The following is a 20,838-nucleotide window of genomic DNA, read 5'->3' as shown; positions in this document are numbered from 1 at the left end:
GCTCCCAATGAACAGCTGCTGAGCAAGTTTCAGTAGCCAAGGAAGGACCCAAGTTCAACCTCCAGCACCTGCAGGTAGGGCTGGGAGAGAACCCAGAACCCTGGAGAGCTGCTGCCAATCTGTGTAGACAACACTGAGCTAGATGGACCCAAAGGTCTAACTCTGTATAAGGCAGCTTCCTGTGATCAAGGTGTATTTCCCACTTTCCAGATGCAATCCCACTTCAAAACAAACAGCTACATCTGTGGGTCTCAAGAGGACGATGTATGCTCCACCCAAATTTATCTGTCTAAAAAGCTTAGAATTATGCAAGATGTGGGGTGTTTGCAATGCTTGCCCTACTCAGAAGAGACCCATTGAAGTTTACAGACGTGACTAACTTACGTTTGTTAACTTCGGTGGGTGTGCTCTGTTCTGTGTAAGGACAACCCTTGGGTTTTCCCAAAATGGATGGTTTTAAAAAACAAAAAACAGCACTATTTGTAGCAGAACTGCCAGAACAGGGTTAGATCATGGTTTCTCCAGCTGTTTTCGGACTACAATTCCCATCACCCCTGACCACTGTTCCTGCTAGCTAGGGATGATGGGAGTTGCAGTCCAAAAACATCTGGAGACCCAAGTTTGGGAAACCCTAGGTTAGATGAAATTAGGAGACTAAGGAAATGGGGTTGGTAAACCTTTTGCACTTTGCCTTCCGGCAGCGGGGACAGAGAATCTGCTTGGCATGCAGAAAATCCCAGATTTAATCTCTGGCATTTCCAGGTAGGTCTGAGACACCTTGCCCGAAAAACTTAACCATTGCTTCCAGTCAATGTCGGCAATTCTGAGCAAGATAGACCAATGGTTTGATTTGGAGCTTCCTGTTTCTTCACTATCTTTTTAGGGTAATGCGGTTGCTCAGTGATGGAACACCTGCTTTCCATTTGGAATATTGCAGGTTCACTCTCCACCACAAAGGGGCTGGGAAAGCTCTGTGCTCCAGACAGAAGAGGGTCTGTGGTTGAGATGGGCAGCTCTAGGCCAAAGGAACAGCCCGATTTCAGCTGTGTTATGCTGGTTGAATTGCTCAGCCTCTGCCCTGCACAGGCCATGTGTCCAGAGTTAGCGGTGACCAGATGTGTTAGAAATAAATGAGGGCTAGAAACTGAATTTAATAAGTAGCTGAGCCTACAGCCATGTATTAAAAAAAAGCAGGGACAAGAAAAGCCGCACTTACAATCCAATTTGCTGATCCTTGCTGGAAATTAGAACCAGAGAATTGGAAGGGACCACGAGGATCATCTAGTCCAACCCCCTGCAAGGCAGGAATCTTTTGCCCAACGTGGGGCTCAAACCCATGTCCCCGAGATGAAGAGTCTCATGCTCTACTTTAATTCCATATAAAGGAATGTTCCCTCTGCAGAGTTCCTCCCCCCCCCACCCAAGGTGAAAGTAGCAGTCACATTTTTTGCACAGCTGTTCTCCTTTAATCCCATCTTTCTGAATCAATAGCTTGGTCCTTTTCGTAGCTATCCTTGTGAAACGTGAACGCCGAGGTAAAATTTCAATAATGCCCGTTATGACCTTGTGACTGTGTTGGAACCTCATCCGTGTCTCATGTGAAAAGGTGTTTTGCATTAATATGGAGGTTTTTTTAAAAAAAATATTATATAAATATATATATATATATAAGCACTAAGTTTTGTAAAACAGGTTATGTCAATAAATCCTAAAAATGATGCTATTTTAAAATGCAACCTAAGGCTCTGGGCTGTTTGTTTGTTTGTTTTTAATTAAAAGCTGGGTTGCCTTTTAGATTTTAATATTCTCCTTGATTAAGAATGGGGGTTGCTAAACTCTGGTCTTTGGACCATCAGCGGCCTGCAAGATTTGTTCGGGTGGCCTGCATCATGCCTGTAAAACACAATTACAAATCGCACAGCACATTACAATGGCTGCAACAGGTAGAAAAAAAACATCTTTCAAGACCATCAGACATTTTCAAGTGGTCCGTGGGAAAAATAATGGGAACCAATGTAAAGCTTTTTTGGGGGTGGGGGTGGGGACCTGTGTACTTCTGCTTGTTGCCATCTCCTACTCCCATCAACCTCTGCCAGCACAGCCAATGTTCAGGGATGGCAGGCCCCAGGATCCCACCCCCTCAACCTTGGTTCAGGTACAGATTGTTCACCTTCTGGTAATACATTGAAATTAAAACACTGGGTTGGGAGATGGGAGTCCCTACCAGGGTGGGGAAGGCAGGACTATGCAGTACAGTGGAACATCGGTCGTCGAACATAATCCGTTCCAGAAGACCGTTTGACTTCCAAAACGTTTGACAACTGAGACGCAAAGGGCTGTCGGCAATTTCCATTGAGAAAATTGAAAAACATGCAGTGGAAGCCATTTGAAAATGGAAGCAATTACTTCCAGGTTTTCGGCGTTCAGCTTCCAAGGTTCCACTACACTGGCTGAGATGCAGCTGTGGATCCAAGTCCTTATATTATGAGGCCACTTCATGCGGTTCAAGCCTTCACAGGCCATCCTGTGCCGTTTCACTTATCAAACTGTAGAACTGGAAGGGACCCTAAGGGTCCTCTAGTCCAACCCGTCTGCAAATGCAGGGATCTCAAGCACTGGAAAGGCAGGTGGGCAGATAGTCCAACCCCCCTGCAAATGCAGGGCTCTCAATCATTGCTGAAAGGCAGGTGGGCTGCCTTTTGCCAGACCCTTCCTTGGTGCATGTGGCTCAGCATTGCCTGCTCATCACCCCAGGCCCACTAGCCGTGCTTCCTAGGGCTGATCTCTAGAGCAGTGTTTCCCAACCTTGTGCCTCCAGATGTTTTCAGACTACAATTCCCATCATCCCTGAACACTGGTCTTGCTAGCTAGGGAAGATGGGAGTTGTAGTCCAAAAACATCTGGAGGCACAAGGTTGGGAAACACTGCTCTAGAGGACCAAGAGTTCCCCAACAAACCATCTAAAGCAGGCATAGGCTTTGGGACTACAACTCCCATCATCCCTGAGCACTGGTCCTGTTAGCTAGGGATGATGGGAATTGTAGTCCTAAAACATCTGGAGGGCTGAGTTTGTGTATCCCTGATCTAAAGCAAGTAGCCATCAATTTCAACGGATCGACTCTCAGTAGGATTTGGCTGTTGTTATGTTTACCCTGTAAATGTAATGGGTGGCAGCCGACTGAATGTTACTCAGAGTAGAGCCATTGAAATTAACGAGACCCCGGTCACGACCATTAATGTCCCAGCAAGAACTTAAGATGACAAGGTTTCTTGGAGTTTGTACATGTTGTGCTCTTTTTATTAACACCACATCAAATTGCATTTATCCAGTCCTCTTCCGAACCTCACGCCAGGTTTCCTCCTGTACCCAAACTGGCACTACCATACCTTTAGAATGCTGCACACACTGTACACAACAAACGCACACAAACGCAAAAGAGCTTCATTAGTAGTTTTTGTCGTTTTCTCCAACTACGTACAACTTTCTCTTTCTTTCTTTTTTTAAAAAAAAAGCCTGCCGGGCACAAAGAGGTCGGTTCACGGTATTCAAACACAGCAGTTAACAGAACAGATGGAAGAGCTGAGCCAAAGGCTTCCAGTGCAGAGAAAAGGTCTTCGAAGGGGGTGGGAGTGGAGAGAAGAGGAGTCAGGACAAGACAGTGCAAGATGCCTACTCAGGCTGGGCTGGGGGGTGGGGAGTGCAGAAGCACACCAGACACTCATGCACCTCTCACTAAGGTCTGCTGCTCCTATTCCACCTTAAAGAGACACACACTCAGCTCAAATTGCTTGGGTCTTATAAAAAAAGAAAAGCCAATGCAACTATTTGTTGGATTGATTTATGGTCCTATTGTCTCTCTGCCAGACTTGCGTACAGCAGGGCCCTGTGGGTGCATGCCCTCCAGGAGCTTTGCACCAAGGTCTGCAAAGCAAGGAAAGAGTGGGAACAGGCAATACGGGGCTGGGCGGTAGCAGCCATTTTTGCGCGTGCAAAAAACAGCAGCCTGATGCTCTGCTCACGCCTATTTTCAGCACCACCTCCCAGCTGTTCTGTTCACAACAGGAAAGGTAGCGGCTGATGAAACACAGCTGGACTAGGCGGAGGGATGATCAATCCTGGGAAGTTCCCTGGGGCCGAGGGCAGCACAGGCTTCCTAGGATTTGTTAAGAAATATGTTGCCCTTCCCCAACTGCCTTCCACTTGAGATCCATCAACCTTGGGGGAGAAAAGGTGGTCCCTTCCATTTTAGCTGCCAACTCGACTCCCCCCCCCCCCCGCGCAGCCTTCGGCAGGAGGTGGGCTCCCTTTGGCCAACCTGAATTTCAAATTTATCCCCCACCCCTCCAGCTGTGCATGGTCCCCCGTTTCATCCAAAAGCAGCACCACCACCAATTTAGCAGTGCCCGCCGGGGGGAATGGGCTTAACTTGGTGCAGACTGCCAGAGGAGGGAGTTGACTGCAGGTGGCAGCTTTGGGTGATAAACCATCACGGAATCATGGGAGATTTGCTTCCCAATAAGGAAGCCTTTGAAAACCCAAACAAACAAACAAAATGCCTTTTTAAAAACTGTAAGACTCTTCAAAGACAATCCTCCAGTCCCAAGCATCTTTCTAAAACTGTAAACACACATGACATAGCTTGTGAGAGAGGGATCCCAAACTCTTGCCCTGAAACTGCTGTCCTTGAAGACTGCAGCTCCTCGCCAGCCCAAAGGTGGGTGGGACGGGGTGGGGTAGGGGGAGGAGGACAAAGATCAGGGTCAAGGTGTGTCAGTGCTCTGCAACTCAGCCCCTGCCCCCCGTCCTAGACTGGAAATAAAGTGACTGGGGCATCACATGCAGAACTCTCGGTTTTTCGCCAGCTTGAGTTTTGCTTTTTACAGCAAAGTGTACAGCAGTTACAGACATTTTCATTTAAGAGTAAGGGGTGGGGGAAGTAATCTTAATCAGGGTGGGGTAAGGAACTGATTTCTGTGGCTGGGGGTGGTGGTAAGGAAGGCAGAAGATGAACCAGACTAAAAGAGAACTGATGTCATTAAGGGAGATGAGGTGTGTGTGTGTGAATAATTCCCCTTTCCATCAGTGAGGGTACATGCGCTGGGAGTGGGAGATAAGTACTGGCTGGGTAATTTTTGAAGCTTCCTCAAGCTTGCCCTCTTCATTCAGGCCGGTTAGTCCATGGCAGAAAGATGGATGAGCCTGGTAAGAGACACTGCCTTAGTGGAACTAGGGAACATTGCACCTGAAGCAAATCCTGTCATATTAAGGAGGGCAGGCGGGGAGGAGGAGGAGGAAAAGAGAGAACAAGGAAGAAGAGAGGCACACACTACCTTCACCTCGCAGCTATTTCAGCCTACCAAAGCTGGTTTTAGAAATGCTAACGTCCCGTTGAGCAGAGAGCACATCTCTTAACATCAAAAGGAACACCCATTTTTGATGGCTTACTATAATGTTCCATCCAGAGCTGCTATGGAGCCAAAGGGTGCCCCCTCCCCTCTTTTAAACTTCTGATACCAGTTCGTGTTTAGTCCAGTGCATTCTGAACCCAGTGTTTAGGGTTTGGGGAGGGGGTGGATTTTTAAAAATCTTTTTATATATATATATAAAAACATAATCAGTAAGCTTGGAATGCAGACATCAAGCTGATTCGGCATGTTCCTTCATAGGTACAAGTAACAATGGTTATAACTATGACACAAGGGGTATTTTTTGTTTCATTTTAGTTAACAGCTGAGTCCTGGCTCCTTTGCAAGGTTATTCTGCCTTTTTCTTCACAACTCCAGGAAGCTTTGCTTGAATCCTGTTGGGAGGGGGGAGAAAGAGAGAAGAGATGGGATTAGGTGCTGGGGGCACAGGAATGACAATGATGTTTCTGCAATTTTAAGTCCCGGTGTTAGGTAAAGTGACCCGTGTCACACTTCTCAATATGGTATGAAATGACACGATGCTAACAGAAAGCAGATCTGGATTGGGTCAGTGCCTGGATGGGGGACAAATGCAAGGCACGCCATCCTGAGTTTTACTGAATAAAGGTGGGGTATGAATAACAAAACACACTCAAATTCACATTAAGTCACCTCTCAAAAGTGGACAGAAGATAGACCTTGCCAGTTGCATCTATTTGATGATGAATCCAGTGTTCTGGATTAGCTCCCATCCAGTCTTCGTGCCATTGTTAGAGTGGCATCACGAGCACCAGAAGCAGCCTCACTGCCCCAAAATGGAATTCCTTGCTAGGTTAAACATGACTACTACATGGAGGCAGCATTAAACTGATCTCAATGATGGCTGTCTAAATAATGCAAGCTGCTTGTGTGTACAGGGGCTTGTCCCTCTGGACTGGCAAAAGCCCTTTCATGCCTCGAAAGGTGAACTGTTCCGACTGCAAGGCAGCCAAAAGAGGCTCAAAGATGACAGCAAAGTGTAACACCACACCCGTAAGGAATTTCATACTTAAGGCTGATCGGTAACCAGATGTCTACAATTTCTGACTGGCTTTGCTCTCTAAACTAATGCTCTCCTGCCATTAATTTGATTGGTTTTTAAAAGTGACAAATGCAATAATAATTAAAAAACAATAACATAACCAAAGAACAAACAACACTGTCCGACGCTGTCAAGGACCAAGCTAAGCCACCCTACAGTCTGATGGCTCCAGCTGATGGGCTCAGAGTGTCACTGCTAGGCAGAAGCCAGGAAAGGGTGGGTGATTTGCTGCTTTGGCCCCAATTATTAATTATCCTTAATTACCCACCTCAAGGTCCCAGGGCAGGTTACAACAAAGATGCCCCCCTACCTGAAGGCTGGCTGCTCACCACACTTCCCAGAGGGCTGCACACGGCAAGAGTCAAAATATTGAAGCCTGCCAATAACTTAGATGGGACTTACTTTGTTACAACTGACTTGATCTGCTCCCGGGCAATCCCAACGTAATGGTCAATCTGAGTCTAGAAACAAAAAAGCAAAAGTTATTAGGAGAGGTGTATGGGAACCAACTTGCACAAGGCCACTGTGAATTTCTAAAGAGGGCTGCCATGCGCAACCATGGTCTTACACAAAGGGCATCACACACACACACACACACACACACACACACACACCCCAGCATAACTTCCCCCCCTCTTTTCCTTTGGATAGGTAAGATGCACCTGCCCAGATGTTGCTAGAACAGCCTTTGCCAACCTGGTGTCCTCCAGATGTTGGAACTACAGCTCCCATCAGCCCCTGCCAATATGGCCTGTTGTGCAAAACATACTGAGGGCACCAGGTTGGCAGAGGCTCTGCTAGATTATATTGGATATAGTGCATAATTGTAATTGTGCTGGCTGAATGGACGTTTTTGTAGCTCCAAGTTCTCTTATGGAAAACACTCAGGTCTTTTTTATATAAATAGTATACAGGATAAATTCTGTTCATGCCTGCTCTGTGGAAAGCCCCTGACCAAAGAAACATGGCACCAAAATAGGTATCATTCCTCATCCAAAGATGGGCCCGCTGTTCCACACTGCCTACCCCCTGGCCCCCGCCCCCCGTCAAACAGCCCGCTGTGGTCCAGACAACACAAGCTCACATTCCAGGTTACCCACCTTGTATTTCTCATAAACGACAGGGACGCTGAAAACCAGCAACTCCGCTGAAATGACACAAAGGCAAGTCAAAGGTCACCAAGGTGGGTCACAGAACTGGGGCAGGCTGATGGGATGGGCTGCATAGTGCAAGGGCAGCCATGATGGAATCTGGAGGTTTCACTCTCTGAGTTTCGCTGTGCCTGTGACCCTGGCTGACCTGGGCCTTAAAAATGGGACAGCGCAAGAGTGACCGAGAACAATTGCAGCTCAGTGTTGGAGGAGCATCTGCTTTGTTTGCGGAAGGTGCCAGGTTCCATCTCTGGCATCTCCAGGTAGGGCTGGGAAAGAAAGACCCTGCCTGAGACCCTGGAGAGCCACTGCCAGCCAGTGTAGACAATACTGAGCTAGATGGGCCAAGGGTCTGACTCAGTTCACAGCACCTTCTTATGTTGTTCCTATGAGACATGCCTGTTCCTCAGGACACAGGCAGCCTTTGAGATCTGTATTAATTGGATGGAATTATGGAACTCTCTGCCACAAGATATGTTGATAGCTGCTGACAGACCTCTCCTCTCCTCCATGAATTTGTCCAATCCTTTTTTAGAGCTGTTAGGCTCTTTATCAATCACAAGCAGAGGGAATCTGCCAATGAAAACCAGTTGCTGGTGGGCAAATGGGAGGATATTGGCCTTCACATACTTCCCCTGGGCTCCCTGGAAGCATCTTGCTGTATGAAACAAGATCCTGGATTAGCTGGACCTTGAGCATGCCTCCACAGGGCAAATGCTTTAAGATTTCCCTGGTCAAATGTAACTGCAGATTGGCGAGGGGCCAGGCTGCCGATGCCACGGCATCTATCGTTACTGCATCTTACCAAGGATAAGGAGGGTGATCCCGTTGAAGATGGCACCAACGTACGTCATCAGCCACATGACAACTGCCAGCTGCAGGCAAAACAGGATGGCACACAGTTAGCAAAAATCCGAGGCTGTTTATAGTATCAATGCATCAGCAAGGCCACGCTGCAGCAGAGGATCCTGTGAAGTTGTCCAAAACTCTTTGAACTCCCTGGACCAGCCTGCTCGCTGCAGTGCCCCATTTATTAGGACAGCTGCAGAAGCTGATTTAGATGGCTGTGCCAACCTGGATTTCAGTGGCCATTCCCACAATGACTCCCCCTCTCTGTCCCTTAGCCTTCATCCCCATTCAAAGTGAAGCATTTACTTATGCCAATCCCTTGTTACCCATCCCTCTCTCATTTCACTCTACTCTTTCACCCAGCTTCTTCCTTCAAGATTCAAAAAAGGAACTTGCCATTTGCCACTGGAGAGCACATCTTTTTGTTTGGCAAGAGGGCTGTCGCCGGGGGAGTTTCGACCATTTCCTGAGCCTGGAAAAGGACAGGAACTCTCCCAAATGCTACACTGACTTCAGATTAACTATAAAAGCGGAATACAGTCTTGCTGCATTCCAGTGTGTCCTGACTAAGCGTGGCATTGCTACCCATCTCTGGGCTCATGGTGAGACCCTGCTGCTTTAAGTCTCAGGGAAAACAAGCACACACCCTTCCTCCTCAGCTCAAAGCAACAGGCGTACCCAATGACTGTGGTAGGAGCCGTCCTCTGCTTGAGGCCCCTGCTCTGTAGCCAGTGTTAGAAACTCAAATATATGCTAGGCACCAATAATTCCTTAAACCAAGGTTAGTTACCAAGGTTAGTTACCAAAACAGAATGTCTAGTTGCCATTTTTGAGCAAGACAGCTGTGATTGATTCTCTAGTTCAGATGACAGCTATGAGCCTAGGTTAAGAACTTTTGTTGTTCAGTCGTGTCCGACTCTTCATGACCCCATGGACCAGAGCACGCCAGGCACGCCTATCTTTCACTGCCTCCCGCAGTTTGGCCAAACTCATGCTAGTCGCTTCGAGAACACTGTCCAACCATCTCATCCTCTGCCGTCCCCTTCTCCTTGTGCCCTCCATCTTTCCCAACATCAGGGTCTTTTCTAGTCTTCTCTTCTAATGAGGTGGCCAAAGGTTAAGAACTAAGAGATCCAGGGACAGTCCACAGGGACAGATCACGTGATCCAGGGACAGTCCACATATGTATTGGCCTGTTCCAACCTCTTTTTCTTAATGGTGACTGCTCCTGTTCTGGCTGCACAGAAAAAGCATTTTGGTTCCTGAAATTTATTCCAATTGTGCAGATAAAATATAACTGATAGAATTCCACAGGAATGGAGTATTAGTGTGTGAAAACACTGCAGATCCAAGGATCCCCAGGCATGCACCTCCAGATGGTGGAGATGTCAGGCACCACCCCGGCGCCCAGGCATCTTCACTTGGTCACGAGTGGTTGAAAGCCATGTGCAAAATGTGCCTGGCTAATTTTGAGCACTGTCTGTAGCATACTTATTATACTCCACTGACCTTCAGCGAATCCACCAAGTCTTCTACCAGGAAGAGGCGCATGATGAGTTTCAGGGCGTGGTTGATGTGTCCCATAGCAGCGCTGACGTAGTTGTGGAAAGCCTCAGAGGAGAGTGCAACATCGACATCCAGGTAGGCTCTGGGAGGGGGAAAAGGGCAGAAATAAATAAATAAATAAATAAAGAATAATAATAATAATAATAATAATAAAATAAAAATAAAAAATTATTATTTGTACCCCACCCTCCCCAGCCGGAGCCGGGCTCAGAGCAGCTAACATCATATTAGTAATACAATAAAACCACATTGTGGATAAAACTGAAGCACCAGATAGCAATGAACACTTCTGCACTGCCTGCCAGTCATGTTATGACAGGTTCCTTCCTTCTGTAGAATAGGCCAATTTTTTATTATTAAACTCCATTATGGCTGTTGGGCTGAAGCTGACTTGTTTCCTCAGTAGGCTAAGTAGGGACCCTCCAGTGGCAAATGAAGGCCTGCCCTGCCAGCAGCAGCAGCAAAGGAATGACTGCCCTTTGATGAATGAAGGAGGGAAATGGTTCGCCAACAACTAGACTTCTCCAGCGAGGACTCCGTACTTATGCGGCACCATCAACGATGAGCCAATTTCAAATTAACAAGAGCAAGTCCTTAAGAAGGGCCCTGATGGACCTACTCCTGCCAATTTGAAAGCGGCTCATCGCTGCTGGCACTGCATTAGTATACTAGAGGACAAACAAAGGATTCATTTTCAACTACGTGGCAAAAATGTATTTCTATAGAGACGGTGATAATGCTCAAATGCTTCCTGTGAAACACACTACTATTTGGACTTTTCAGCATCAAGTGAGAATATCTTATGACAACACCTTGTTATTTATGAACAATATCTTTTTTTTTAATGGACATGCTATTTATCCCCTCAGTACCAATAATAATCATTCCCCCCAGGGATTCTGAATGCAACAACTCGAATGTGTATTTCATTTTAATGCAATTGTATAGTTTCCTATTCATTTTTCATTTTAATACATTGTTGAATTATAAGCCTTTGATTAAGCTAAGGGGAAAAAATAACTATTTTTTTTTAAAGGGGCCCAGTTGGATCAGAGGATCTGTCAAGTCCTGCAAACTGCTTCCAACAGTGGCTAGAGCCAGATGCAGAGGGACTGCAGCTCAGTGACAAGAGCATACACAGGAAAGGTTAGAGCGCTTGAGAATATCCTGTTCAATCCCTAGCATCACAGGACAGGGCTAACTGGGCAGGGAAAGACTCCTGCCTAGAACCATGGAGAATGACTGCTGCACAGTGTGGGCAACGCAGAGTTGGATGGAGCAGCGGTTAGACTTGGTTTAAGGCACCTTCCCTGTTCCTTCGGGTAGTTTCCTGCTTTGCATGCAGACTCTCCCAGGTTCAATCCCTGGTGTGCCCAGTTAGGGTTGGGGGAGACCCCCATCTGAAAGCCCGGGGAGCCCTTGCCAGTCAGCAGAGGCAGTGCTGAGCTTCCTAAGGTCCAAGGTTCGATTCCCAGCATTTCCAGTTAAAATGATTAAGGACTTTGCATAGCTGCTGCTGGCTGGAGTAGATGACATTAGATGAACAAATGCTCTGAACTTCCCAGAAACTCTCATACCTTGTTTCTAGGCTACTTAGAAGCAAGAGCCCTCCTGCACTACATGCCTCTAGTATAATCATATATGTAGTCACTGCTTCTGAACCTAGAGGCTCCATTTAGCTCTCACAATTGACAGCTACCCACAGAATTCTCCCCCTCCATGCAATTGCCTATGCTTCTTCGCATCCAATGTTAGCATTTACTACCCGATCTCATGGTCACGAGTTCATGCAGGCTTTCAAAAGAGAAAGCCCGTTTTCCAGAAAGGATAAGGGAGAATGGAAATCTGGTGAGAACAGCAACGAACTCTTCTGGCTCCGAGTCAAGCCCACTCACTTGAATGGATGCCCCTCTTCAGACTTCTGCACAGCCTGAATGACAGACTTGTAGACCCGGAAGCTGATGGTGACGGAGAGGAGTGCCAGGATGAGGTACGAGATGACGCTGATGACGCTGAAAGCAGCCAGGGAGAGCAGCAAGATCAGTGTGGTGCTGAAGACAAGGCCCGTCTTCTTCACATCCCGCCAGAAGACCAGATCGCGCACTGCCAAAGAGAGAAATGAGCACAAGAGGTCACTGGAGAGGGTCGGAAACTGCTACAAGAAGAGCATCCAGGCTATGCAATTCTAAGGGCAATGACCACTGACCGTCACTGCCTCCTCCCAGCAGCCAAGGCATCCATCCATGAAGCCTCTCGGGCCCCTGCTCCCCTCACTGCCCCTTGGTCATGGGATGGCAAGGATGGTTATCTTTTTCTCCTTTAGAGCATAGAGCTGGAGGAGGAAGTTGGAAGAGTGACACTCTCTCACTCCCTCTTTCAACTCTATGCTTTTTCAAGGCTCAGATTTATTCTACCGGGTACGACTTCTACCCAGATTCCTTGGAAAAGCGAACATGCTCTCATAAACATGTGTTTTCTCTCCCTGGGCTGATCTAAAAGATGGGGAAAGAATTGTCCGGAGGGGTGGTACCTGTGGCACTTGCTCAAAAATCCAAATATGTCCATGGGGCCTAAAAAGGCTGGCAACCCCTGAACAAAGAGATGGCAGGTGGCTAACACGAGAGGGCTTGGGTGATGATCATGGCACCACTGCTGTGGAATGCAGTTCTGAAAAAGGCCTGTTTGGCCCCATTCCTGCTACCCTTGGGCTGCTTTGCAACTTCTGTGAAAGGATACTGTGGGCCAAATGAACAGTTATTTATAAACCTGGCTGTTTCTGAAAGCTTCTCATATACTTTAATTTACTGCAGCAAAACAAAACCAGATTTAGTAGGCACCTTGAGGATCTTTTCAAAAAGACAAAAGTGGGATATAAATTTGTTTTATAAATATAAATGCAATCTGCAGGCACGTGAAGCTCTTGCAATCCTGTATGTCTACTCGCAAGCAAGCACCACACCAACAAATTCAATGGGATGTACTCCCCGGTATGTAGGTTTGCAACCTGTGCACAGTCTTACCTGGAGGCAAGTCCCCTTGAACTCGGTGGGGATGGTGCTTACTCCCAAGTAGACACATCTAGGACTGCAATCTTTAAAAAAAACATCTCAATTGCTTGCTTAAAAGGGGCCAACTTGGTGGATTTGTTGAACTAAGCCTAAGGGCAATCACCGAAAAATATGGTTCAGTGGTGGCCTCCATAATGTGGGGGACTGCCAAGAGATTTTCTTCCCTAGATCTCTAAAGAACGGAGAAGAGCCACTGACAATGGTTTTTAAAATGGTAAATTGGTTTCAGCTAGTTGGACATGAGGGTAGGGGGGGAGACATTATTAAATGTAAGAAACCACCCACTACATTATTTGTGTTAGCATTTGTTGGCCTGCATGGCAGATCTGCAGTACTATTTTATATGCTAAGTGAGGCTTAATGCATTGAAGCAGTCATGTATAACTGATAAAAATAGGTGTACATATATTTCAAACCCCCTCCAACAAATTTCTACCCTTTTCCAAACATACGCCACTTTTCTGCATGGCTTCAAAATTCCTGAGTATTTTCTGTTTCTACTAAAGCTCTTTTTAAATACAAATCTTTTTTTCTGAATACACCAGAAGGGGCTAAACATTCAGCCCTTCCCCTGCTCAAGATCATGGAATCACAGCTTTGTAGAGTTGTAAGGGACCACGAGGGTCATCTAGTCCAGCCCCCTGCAATGCAGGAATTTTCCACCCAACATGGGGCTCAAAACTACACCCCCAAGATTAAGAGTCTTATGTTCTACTGACCGAGCTCAGTCTTGTCCAAAGCACAGCCAAAACAATATATTTATTTTATTTACAAATTTATAATCTGTACTTTCATAAAAATTACAGCAAGGCAGAGTACAACATATAAGGCTAAAATCCAAAAATGTAAAAGAGAAGTTTTCAAAAGATGTCTGAAGGAAGGGTGGTCCCTGCTGAACGTCTACTGGCAGGGAGTTCCATAGGGCAGCCTGGCCTGACACAATAAGACTCAGCCCCTAGTGAAGGCCAACCAACCCTCAGGGGTGTGGGGAAATCACCAGAAGTGCCCCCATCAGAGGAACTCAGCAACTGAGGTGGAGCATTAGGAATCAAGCCATCCTTAAGGTACTTTGGGCACATGTCATTTAGGGCTTGGTGCATTAACACAAAAGTACCTTGTAATTAGTCTGGTAAGGCAAAGTCACAGACTGGCTCCCAGCCACAACTTACCTGGGATTAACCCCCTCCTTGTTCCTACAGGGTGTTTCCCAAAGGCAAGTGCTGTCCAGAGCTTAGTTTCCAAAGAATGACAGCCTGTGGCCCTCCTAGATGTCGCTGAACTCCAACTCCCACCAGCCCCCAGCCAGTCAAGGATGATGGGAGCTGTAGTCCAACACAGCCTCCCCACCTAGGCTCTACAGTATTTTAACGCCCTGCCTTTCGAATCTGTTGGATGTTACAGCGAAACCAAAGCATCTTTTGGAAACAGACGCTCAGGTTCGATTGCTGCTGGTAGGATGAAGGAATCCAGTTCAGGAATTAGGCACAACCATCTTGTGGGACACATGGACATCACCAGATGGGCAACATCGAAATCAGATTGATTATATTCTCTGCAGCCAAAGATGGAGAAGCTCTATACACTCAGCAAAAACAAGACCTGGAGCTGACTGTGGCTCAGATCATCAGCTTCTTATAGCAAAATTCCAGCTTAAACTGAAGAAAGTAGGAAAAACCACTGGGCCAGTAAGATTCAATCTAAATCAAATTCCTTATGAATACACAGTTGAAGTGAAGAACAGGTTCAAGGATTTAGATTTGGTGGATAGAGTACCTGAAGAACTGTGGATGGAGGCTCGTAACATTATACAGGAGACAGCAACGAAAACCATCCCAATGAAAAAGAAATGCAAGAAAGCAAAGTGGCTGACCAATGAGGCCTTACAAATAGCGGGGGAGAGAAGACAAGCAAAATGCGAAGGAGATCGTGAAAGATACAGGAAATTGAATGCAGATTTCCAAAGAATAGCAAGGAGAGACAAGAGGGCCTTTCTAAACGAGCAATGCAAAGAAATAGAGGAAAATAACAGAATGGGAAAAACCAGAGATTTATTCAAGAAAATTGGAGATATGAAAGGAACATTTCGTACAAAGATTACCACAATTAAGGACAAAAGTGGAAAGGACCTAACAGAAGCAGAAGACATCAATAAGAGGTGGCAAGAATACACAGAGGAATTATACCAGAAAGATATGGAGGTCTCATACACCCCAGGAAATGTGGTTGCTGACCTTGAGCCAGACATCCTGGAGAGTGAAGTCAAATGGGCCTTAGAAAGCCTTGCTAACAACAAGGCCAGTGGAAGTGATGATATTCCAGCTGAACTATTTAAAATTTTAAAAGAGGATGCTGTTAAGGTGCTGCACTCAATATGCCAGCAAGTTTGGAAAACTCAGCAGTGGCCAGAGGATTGGAGAAGATCAGTCTACATCCCAATCCCAAAGAAGGGCAGTGCCAAAGAATGCTCCAACTACCGCACAATTGCACTCATTTCACACGCTAGCAAGGTTATGCTTAAAATTCTACAAGGCAGGCTTAAGCAGTATGTGGACCGAGAACTCCCAGAAGTGCAAGCTGGATTTCGAAGGGGCAGAGGAACCAGAGACCAAATTGCAAACATGCGCTGGATTATGGAGAAAGCCAGAGAGTTCCAGAAAAACATCTACTTCTGCTTCATTGATTATGCAAAAGCATTTGACTGTGTCGACCACAGCAAACTATGGCAAGTTCTTAAAGAAATGGGAGTGCCGGATCACCTCATTTGCCTCCTGAGAAATCTCTATGTGGGACAAGAAGCTACAGTTAGAACTGGATATGGAACAACTGATTGGTTCAAAATTGGGAAAGGAGTACGACAAGGCTGTATATTGTCTCCCTGCTTATTTAACTTATATGCAGAATACATCATGCGAAAGGCTGGACTGGATGAATCCCCAACCGGAATTAAGATTGCCGGAAAAAATATCAACAACCTCAGATATGCTGATGATACTACCTTGATGGCAGAAAGTGAGGAAGAATTGAAGAACCTTTTAATGAGGGTGAAAGAAGAGAGCACAAAATATGGTCTGAAGCTCAACATCAAAAAAACTAAGATCATGGCCACTGGTCCCATCACCTCCTGGCAAATAGAAGGGGAAGAAATGGAGGCAGTGAGAGATTTCACTTTCTTGGGTTCCATGATCACTGCAGATGGTGACAGCAGTCACGAAATCAGAAGACGCCTGCTTCTTGGGAGAAAAGCAATGACAAACCTAGACAGCATCTTAAAAAGCAAAGACATCACCTTGCCGACAAAGGTCCGTATAGTTAAAGCTATGGTTTTCCCAGTAGTAATGTACGGAAGTGAGAGCTGGACCATCAAGAAGGCTGATCGCCGTAGAATTGATGCTTTTGAATTATGGTGCTGGAGGAGACTCTTGAGAGTCCCGTGGACTGCAAGAAGATCAAACCTATCCATTCTCAAAGAAATCAGCCCTGAGTACTCACTAGAAGGACAGATCCTGAAGTTGAGGCTCCAGTACTTTGGCCACCTCATGAGAAGAGAAGAATCCCTAGAAAAGACCCTGATGTTGGGAAAGATGGAGGGCACAAGGAGAAGGGGACGACAGAGGATGAGATGGTTGGACAGTGTTCTTGAAGCTACTAACATGAGTTTGGCCAAACTGCGAGAGGCAGTGAAGGATAGGCGTGCCTGGCGTACTCTGGTCCATGGGGTCACGAAGAGTCGGACACGACTGAACGACTGAACAACAACAACATCTTGTGGGACGTACCAGGTTTGAAAATAAGATGCTCACTCGCCCGCCTGCATCAAAGGAGGTGGAGATGGTTCCCCCACCGTGTGGTTCAGCCACCTCTAGGAAGGGGGCACTGTTGCCCCACACCGTGAGGACAAGCCCCTAGTCTTTGGATCTGCAGCAAATGGCGTTAGGCCACCCCCCTGCTGTTTATTCTTCTGGAGAGAGGAGGGAGGCTGATGGGGGCTAAGGGAAAGAGAGGCCAGGGCTGCAAGCCAGCGTTCCCCTCCTGATAGGCTGGCTGCTGGCCACACCGCTGAGCTCAAGATGAAAGCCTGGCTCCCAGTCCCAGTCCAGGAGAGGATAAAGGAAGGTGGCTTTGCCTCAGACAAGACATTGTGCTCGGCTGCTCTCAGGATCAGTAATCAAGAAGCACCCCCCCCCCAATATATTTGCACGTCAGGGGGTGTGGGTGGATTTGTAACTTTGGGAGAGAAGCCAGCACAGCCAGTTCCTGCCCTGGACCTTCCCACTGCAACCTCAGGAAGACCAAAAGAGAAAGCAGGTAACTGGTTCGGGGCAGAACCCCATTGCTTCCGAGGGGGCAGGAGTGGAGGAGGGAGACTGGCTGCCCGCATCCCAGCGAAAGCTCTTTCTGATGCAACGGCATGGCCAAGTTCCTTGCCCATCTCCCGCACTCCACCCCCCCCCCCAAAATGCATTAGCTGTCAAAACAGGCAGAAGTGGGAGGAGGTTGCAGGGCAGAAAGAGGACAAAGGAACAGATCACGGGGTCGCTTGCCCACAGCAAGGGCATGAAGGGTAAAAACAACAACAGCCCGCACATACACACAGCACAAGAGAGATGCTGGAAGTGTGGGTTGCTACAGCATCAACGCAGACATCTTGGCGATGCTTTCTGCAAATGCATCAAGAAGGGGAGGTGCATGGGGGGGGGTGCTGGGGAGATGATGGATGAGTAATCACAGCATCGAATAAGGCAGGAATGGAAGAGCAGAAAAAGAAAAATGCTTGTCGGCGTCTCTCCCATTTCGCATCTCTCTTGCTCGTGTTTACTAGTCTGCTGCAAAAGGCTGCTGGGAAGTCTTAAGCTCTGCTCGCCACTGTCTGGGGCAATTAGCGTGCATTTTTCATGAGCCCATGAAGAGCCAAGCAGGCTGTTTTGTACTGCCGCACTCTCAGAACCTTAGCACTCTTTTTTAAAAGAGAGATGTTGCTAGCTCTCATGACTCTGAGGCAAAGTGTGAAGAATGGGAGCAGGGGATGCCTAGTCGAATCTTCCATGTGGGGTGGGGAGGCACAGCTCAAGGAATGATTGCAGAAGGGCTGCAGTGCCCCCATTCTCAGAGGGTTTTTTTTTTTTTTGGTATTTCCTCCATGTCATGACTACCAGAAAACAGAATTAGGCAGCCAGATCCCGCCCCCTGCGTGGTAAGTGAAGTGGGCTAAAGAAGTGGCCTCCAGCTCACCATTCCTGTTGCCAGGCAGATAATAATAGTCCAGGAAGGCCGGTTGAGATTTTGCTAGTGGGAACCGGGCGGTGGCAAGAAATGCTCTCTTCATAACAGAACTTCTGTGCTTTTTGAAACGAAGTTATCCATCAGGATTGGGGGAATGCAATAAACACTCTTTGAGCGGAAGAGGCAAGCAGAGACGGCGGCTGCCTTGTAGACGTGCCTCTTTGCCTCTACTTGTATTATCTATTTTCTATTTAAACATGTCTGTATTACTCTTGATCTGAAAGATTATCTGGGTGGTGTAAATATATGCAAAAACGAAATAAAAAGTAACGAAGTATGATATAAAATTAATCAGGACTGAGCAAAATGCATTTTAGAAACGCCATAAGGAATACCACCAGAAGCAGATACATAAATTTCTGCCATTAAAAGCTAGGGAAAAACAACAAGTCTTTAAAAGCTCGCTTAAAAACTTGAATTGACAGAACCAGCTGTGCCTTTGGAAGGGAATCCTATGGGGTAGGAGACAACTCTGAGAAGGCCCCCATCCTGTCTTATTCATATTTGGAAATAAAGCAAATATTATGAGTCCCCAGCGTTCTCTAGCGTTTAAAATACATTAATCTCTGTACACCTGGAAACTGTGGTGTGGTTTGAGGTTCAATAAATTTGTATATAGCTTCCTAACTCAGAGGTCCTGAACTGGTTTACAAGCAAGGGAAAAAACACAATAAAATTACAAGAACATGTTAAAAGCAAAGTTAACAATGTAGTATCACTTGGTGCTGCCCTAATGCCCAAGCAAGTAAGACACACATAATATGACAACATGAAGCTGCCTTGTATCAAGTCAGACCAGATTGGCTAGCCTAACTCAGTACTGCTTGCTCTGACCAGCAGCGGCTCCCAAGAATTCCAGCCCCGCAACCAGAGATCCTTTCCATTGGAGACTGTCAAACCAGGACGTTATGCAGCCAAAGCGTCTTGCCACCCCCTGAACTTCCTCAGGGATTGAGCCTGGGACTTTACACATGCAAAGCATGTGGCCCACCATGGGGCAAGGGCCCCTCCTAGGAGCAGCAGCACAGAGGAGGCATTTAAAACCCAGCACAACACACTCTCTGTTCAGACATGGGAGAGCCACTCCCTCTTTATGGGAGATGGGCGACTGGCAATTCGCCAAAGATGAAAGTTTATAAAAAACCCTTTTCAGGCTGCTTGCTCCTTGGCCCACAGAGGAGGGGGAAATAAAAATAATGATGGGTTTTGCGTCTCGTTTAACCCCCACCCCTCTGCTTGCAGTTCAGCTTGAAAATAAAAACAAAGAAAGGGAGAGAGGAAAAGCATCTGCAAAAACTGAAGCCTGCAGCCCAAACATAGCAGAAGCCAAGAATCCCTCTGTTGTGCTTGTCTGGTATCAAGCCCATAAAAGCCATGCTGGTGAACAAAGGAGAGCAGGGGGAATACAACACACACTCCCCAGGGTTGTGATGGGCTGAGATTTCCCTCACTGGGAGGAAGTCTTCCTAGCAACAACATCTCCCCACCCACCCCCAACTCCAAATGCAGAAAGATACTCTTACAGCATCTTTTCAAAGAGGCAGAGAGGAAGGCCAATGCCCACCTTCCCTCCTTACTCTAGCAAAAGGTTATCTAAACGTCTCGGGAGTGTGCAAATGAATACACACGAGTTCTAGATACACGTGAGAGTTCAGACACACACCTTGTAACATTAGAGTGATTCGTACCGCAGAGCTATACATCCATCAGCTGCAGTGGAACACAATCTGGAATTTACCATGCAATCCTATACAGTATCTACTCAGAAGTAAGTCCCACTGAGGGCAACAGGGATTACTCCTAGGTAAGTGAGCGTAAGATGGCAGACTCCTGCACATACAGATTTAGGTACCAGGTAGCTCAATTTAGCCACCAAATTTCTCTGTCTGATATTTGGCAATGCGGGGGCAGGCAACATCATTTATGGACTATTTCATCCCCTCCACCAAAGTCTTTGTTCTCTCTCATATGCAGATTAATGCAGGTTTAAAGCAATTGCTTCATTCCCATTACTGCTCAGCATTTTGTGGTTCTGGTTTTAGGTAAGGTACTATGGTGTGGTTGTTACTGTTTTGGGTGTGGTGGGGGTAATATTTTTTTCTACAACAATTTTGGGGAGTTAAGGAAGTCATATAAGCACAAGGTTACACACCTCCCCTCCCCTGAAGAAATATAGAGTTCTAATAGGGCCAGTAGCACTAGGAGGGACTGGGCATCTTTCAAGTTTGCAGATCCCTCAGGTATTCCTGGAATCTCATCCTTGGTTAACACAGAGCAAGTTGATGACACTGCATTGCAGGGGCGTGGCTGCTGTAAGACTAGGGTACCTATGGAGGGGCCCACTGTCACCCCTGTAGAGGTAAACTAATATAATATTGGTCTTTAGAGGGCCACACATGCAAGGCATAAAAAAGCAGCAAGCAAAGAGTGTGTTTAC

At 46.7% G+C, this 20,838-nt stretch overlaps 1 protein-coding gene across 3 annotated transcripts in view; it reads right to left on the bottom strand.

The window, feature by feature from the left end:
• Positions 1-3,507: 3,507 nt before the first annotated feature.
• Positions 3,508-20,838, bottom strand: part of RTN3 (reticulon 3) — a 42,598-nt gene continuing 25,267 nt past the window's right edge. Inside the window, exons 4-9 of one of the 3 annotated variants that reach the window (XM_033136374.1) lie at positions 11,949-12,156; positions 9,997-10,135; positions 8,444-8,513; positions 7,588-7,634; positions 6,890-6,948; positions 3,508-5,801 (exon numbers count right to left, since the gene is read on the bottom strand). In XM_033136374.1, the coding sequence (XP_032992265.1) occupies positions 5,756-5,801; positions 6,890-6,948; positions 7,588-7,634; positions 8,444-8,513; positions 9,997-10,135; positions 11,949-12,156 (569 nt within the window). In that variant the 3' untranslated portion in view covers positions 3,508-5,755. The remainder of the gene's footprint in view (positions 5,802-6,889; positions 6,949-7,587; positions 7,635-8,443; positions 8,514-9,996; positions 10,136-11,948; positions 12,157-20,838) is intronic. The other 2 variants (XM_033136375.1, XM_033136376.1) reach the window with 2 other exon arrangements.

This window comes from Lacerta agilis, chromosome 17 (assembly GCF_009819535.1).
Source record: "Lacerta agilis isolate rLacAgi1 chromosome 17, rLacAgi1.pri, whole genome shotgun sequence".
Taxonomy (NCBI): Eukaryota; Metazoa; Chordata; class Lepidosauria; order Squamata; family Lacertidae; genus Lacerta; species Lacerta agilis.
The sequence above is the reverse complement of the archived record's forward strand: the minus strand, read 5'-3'. Positions and strand labels throughout refer to the sequence as shown.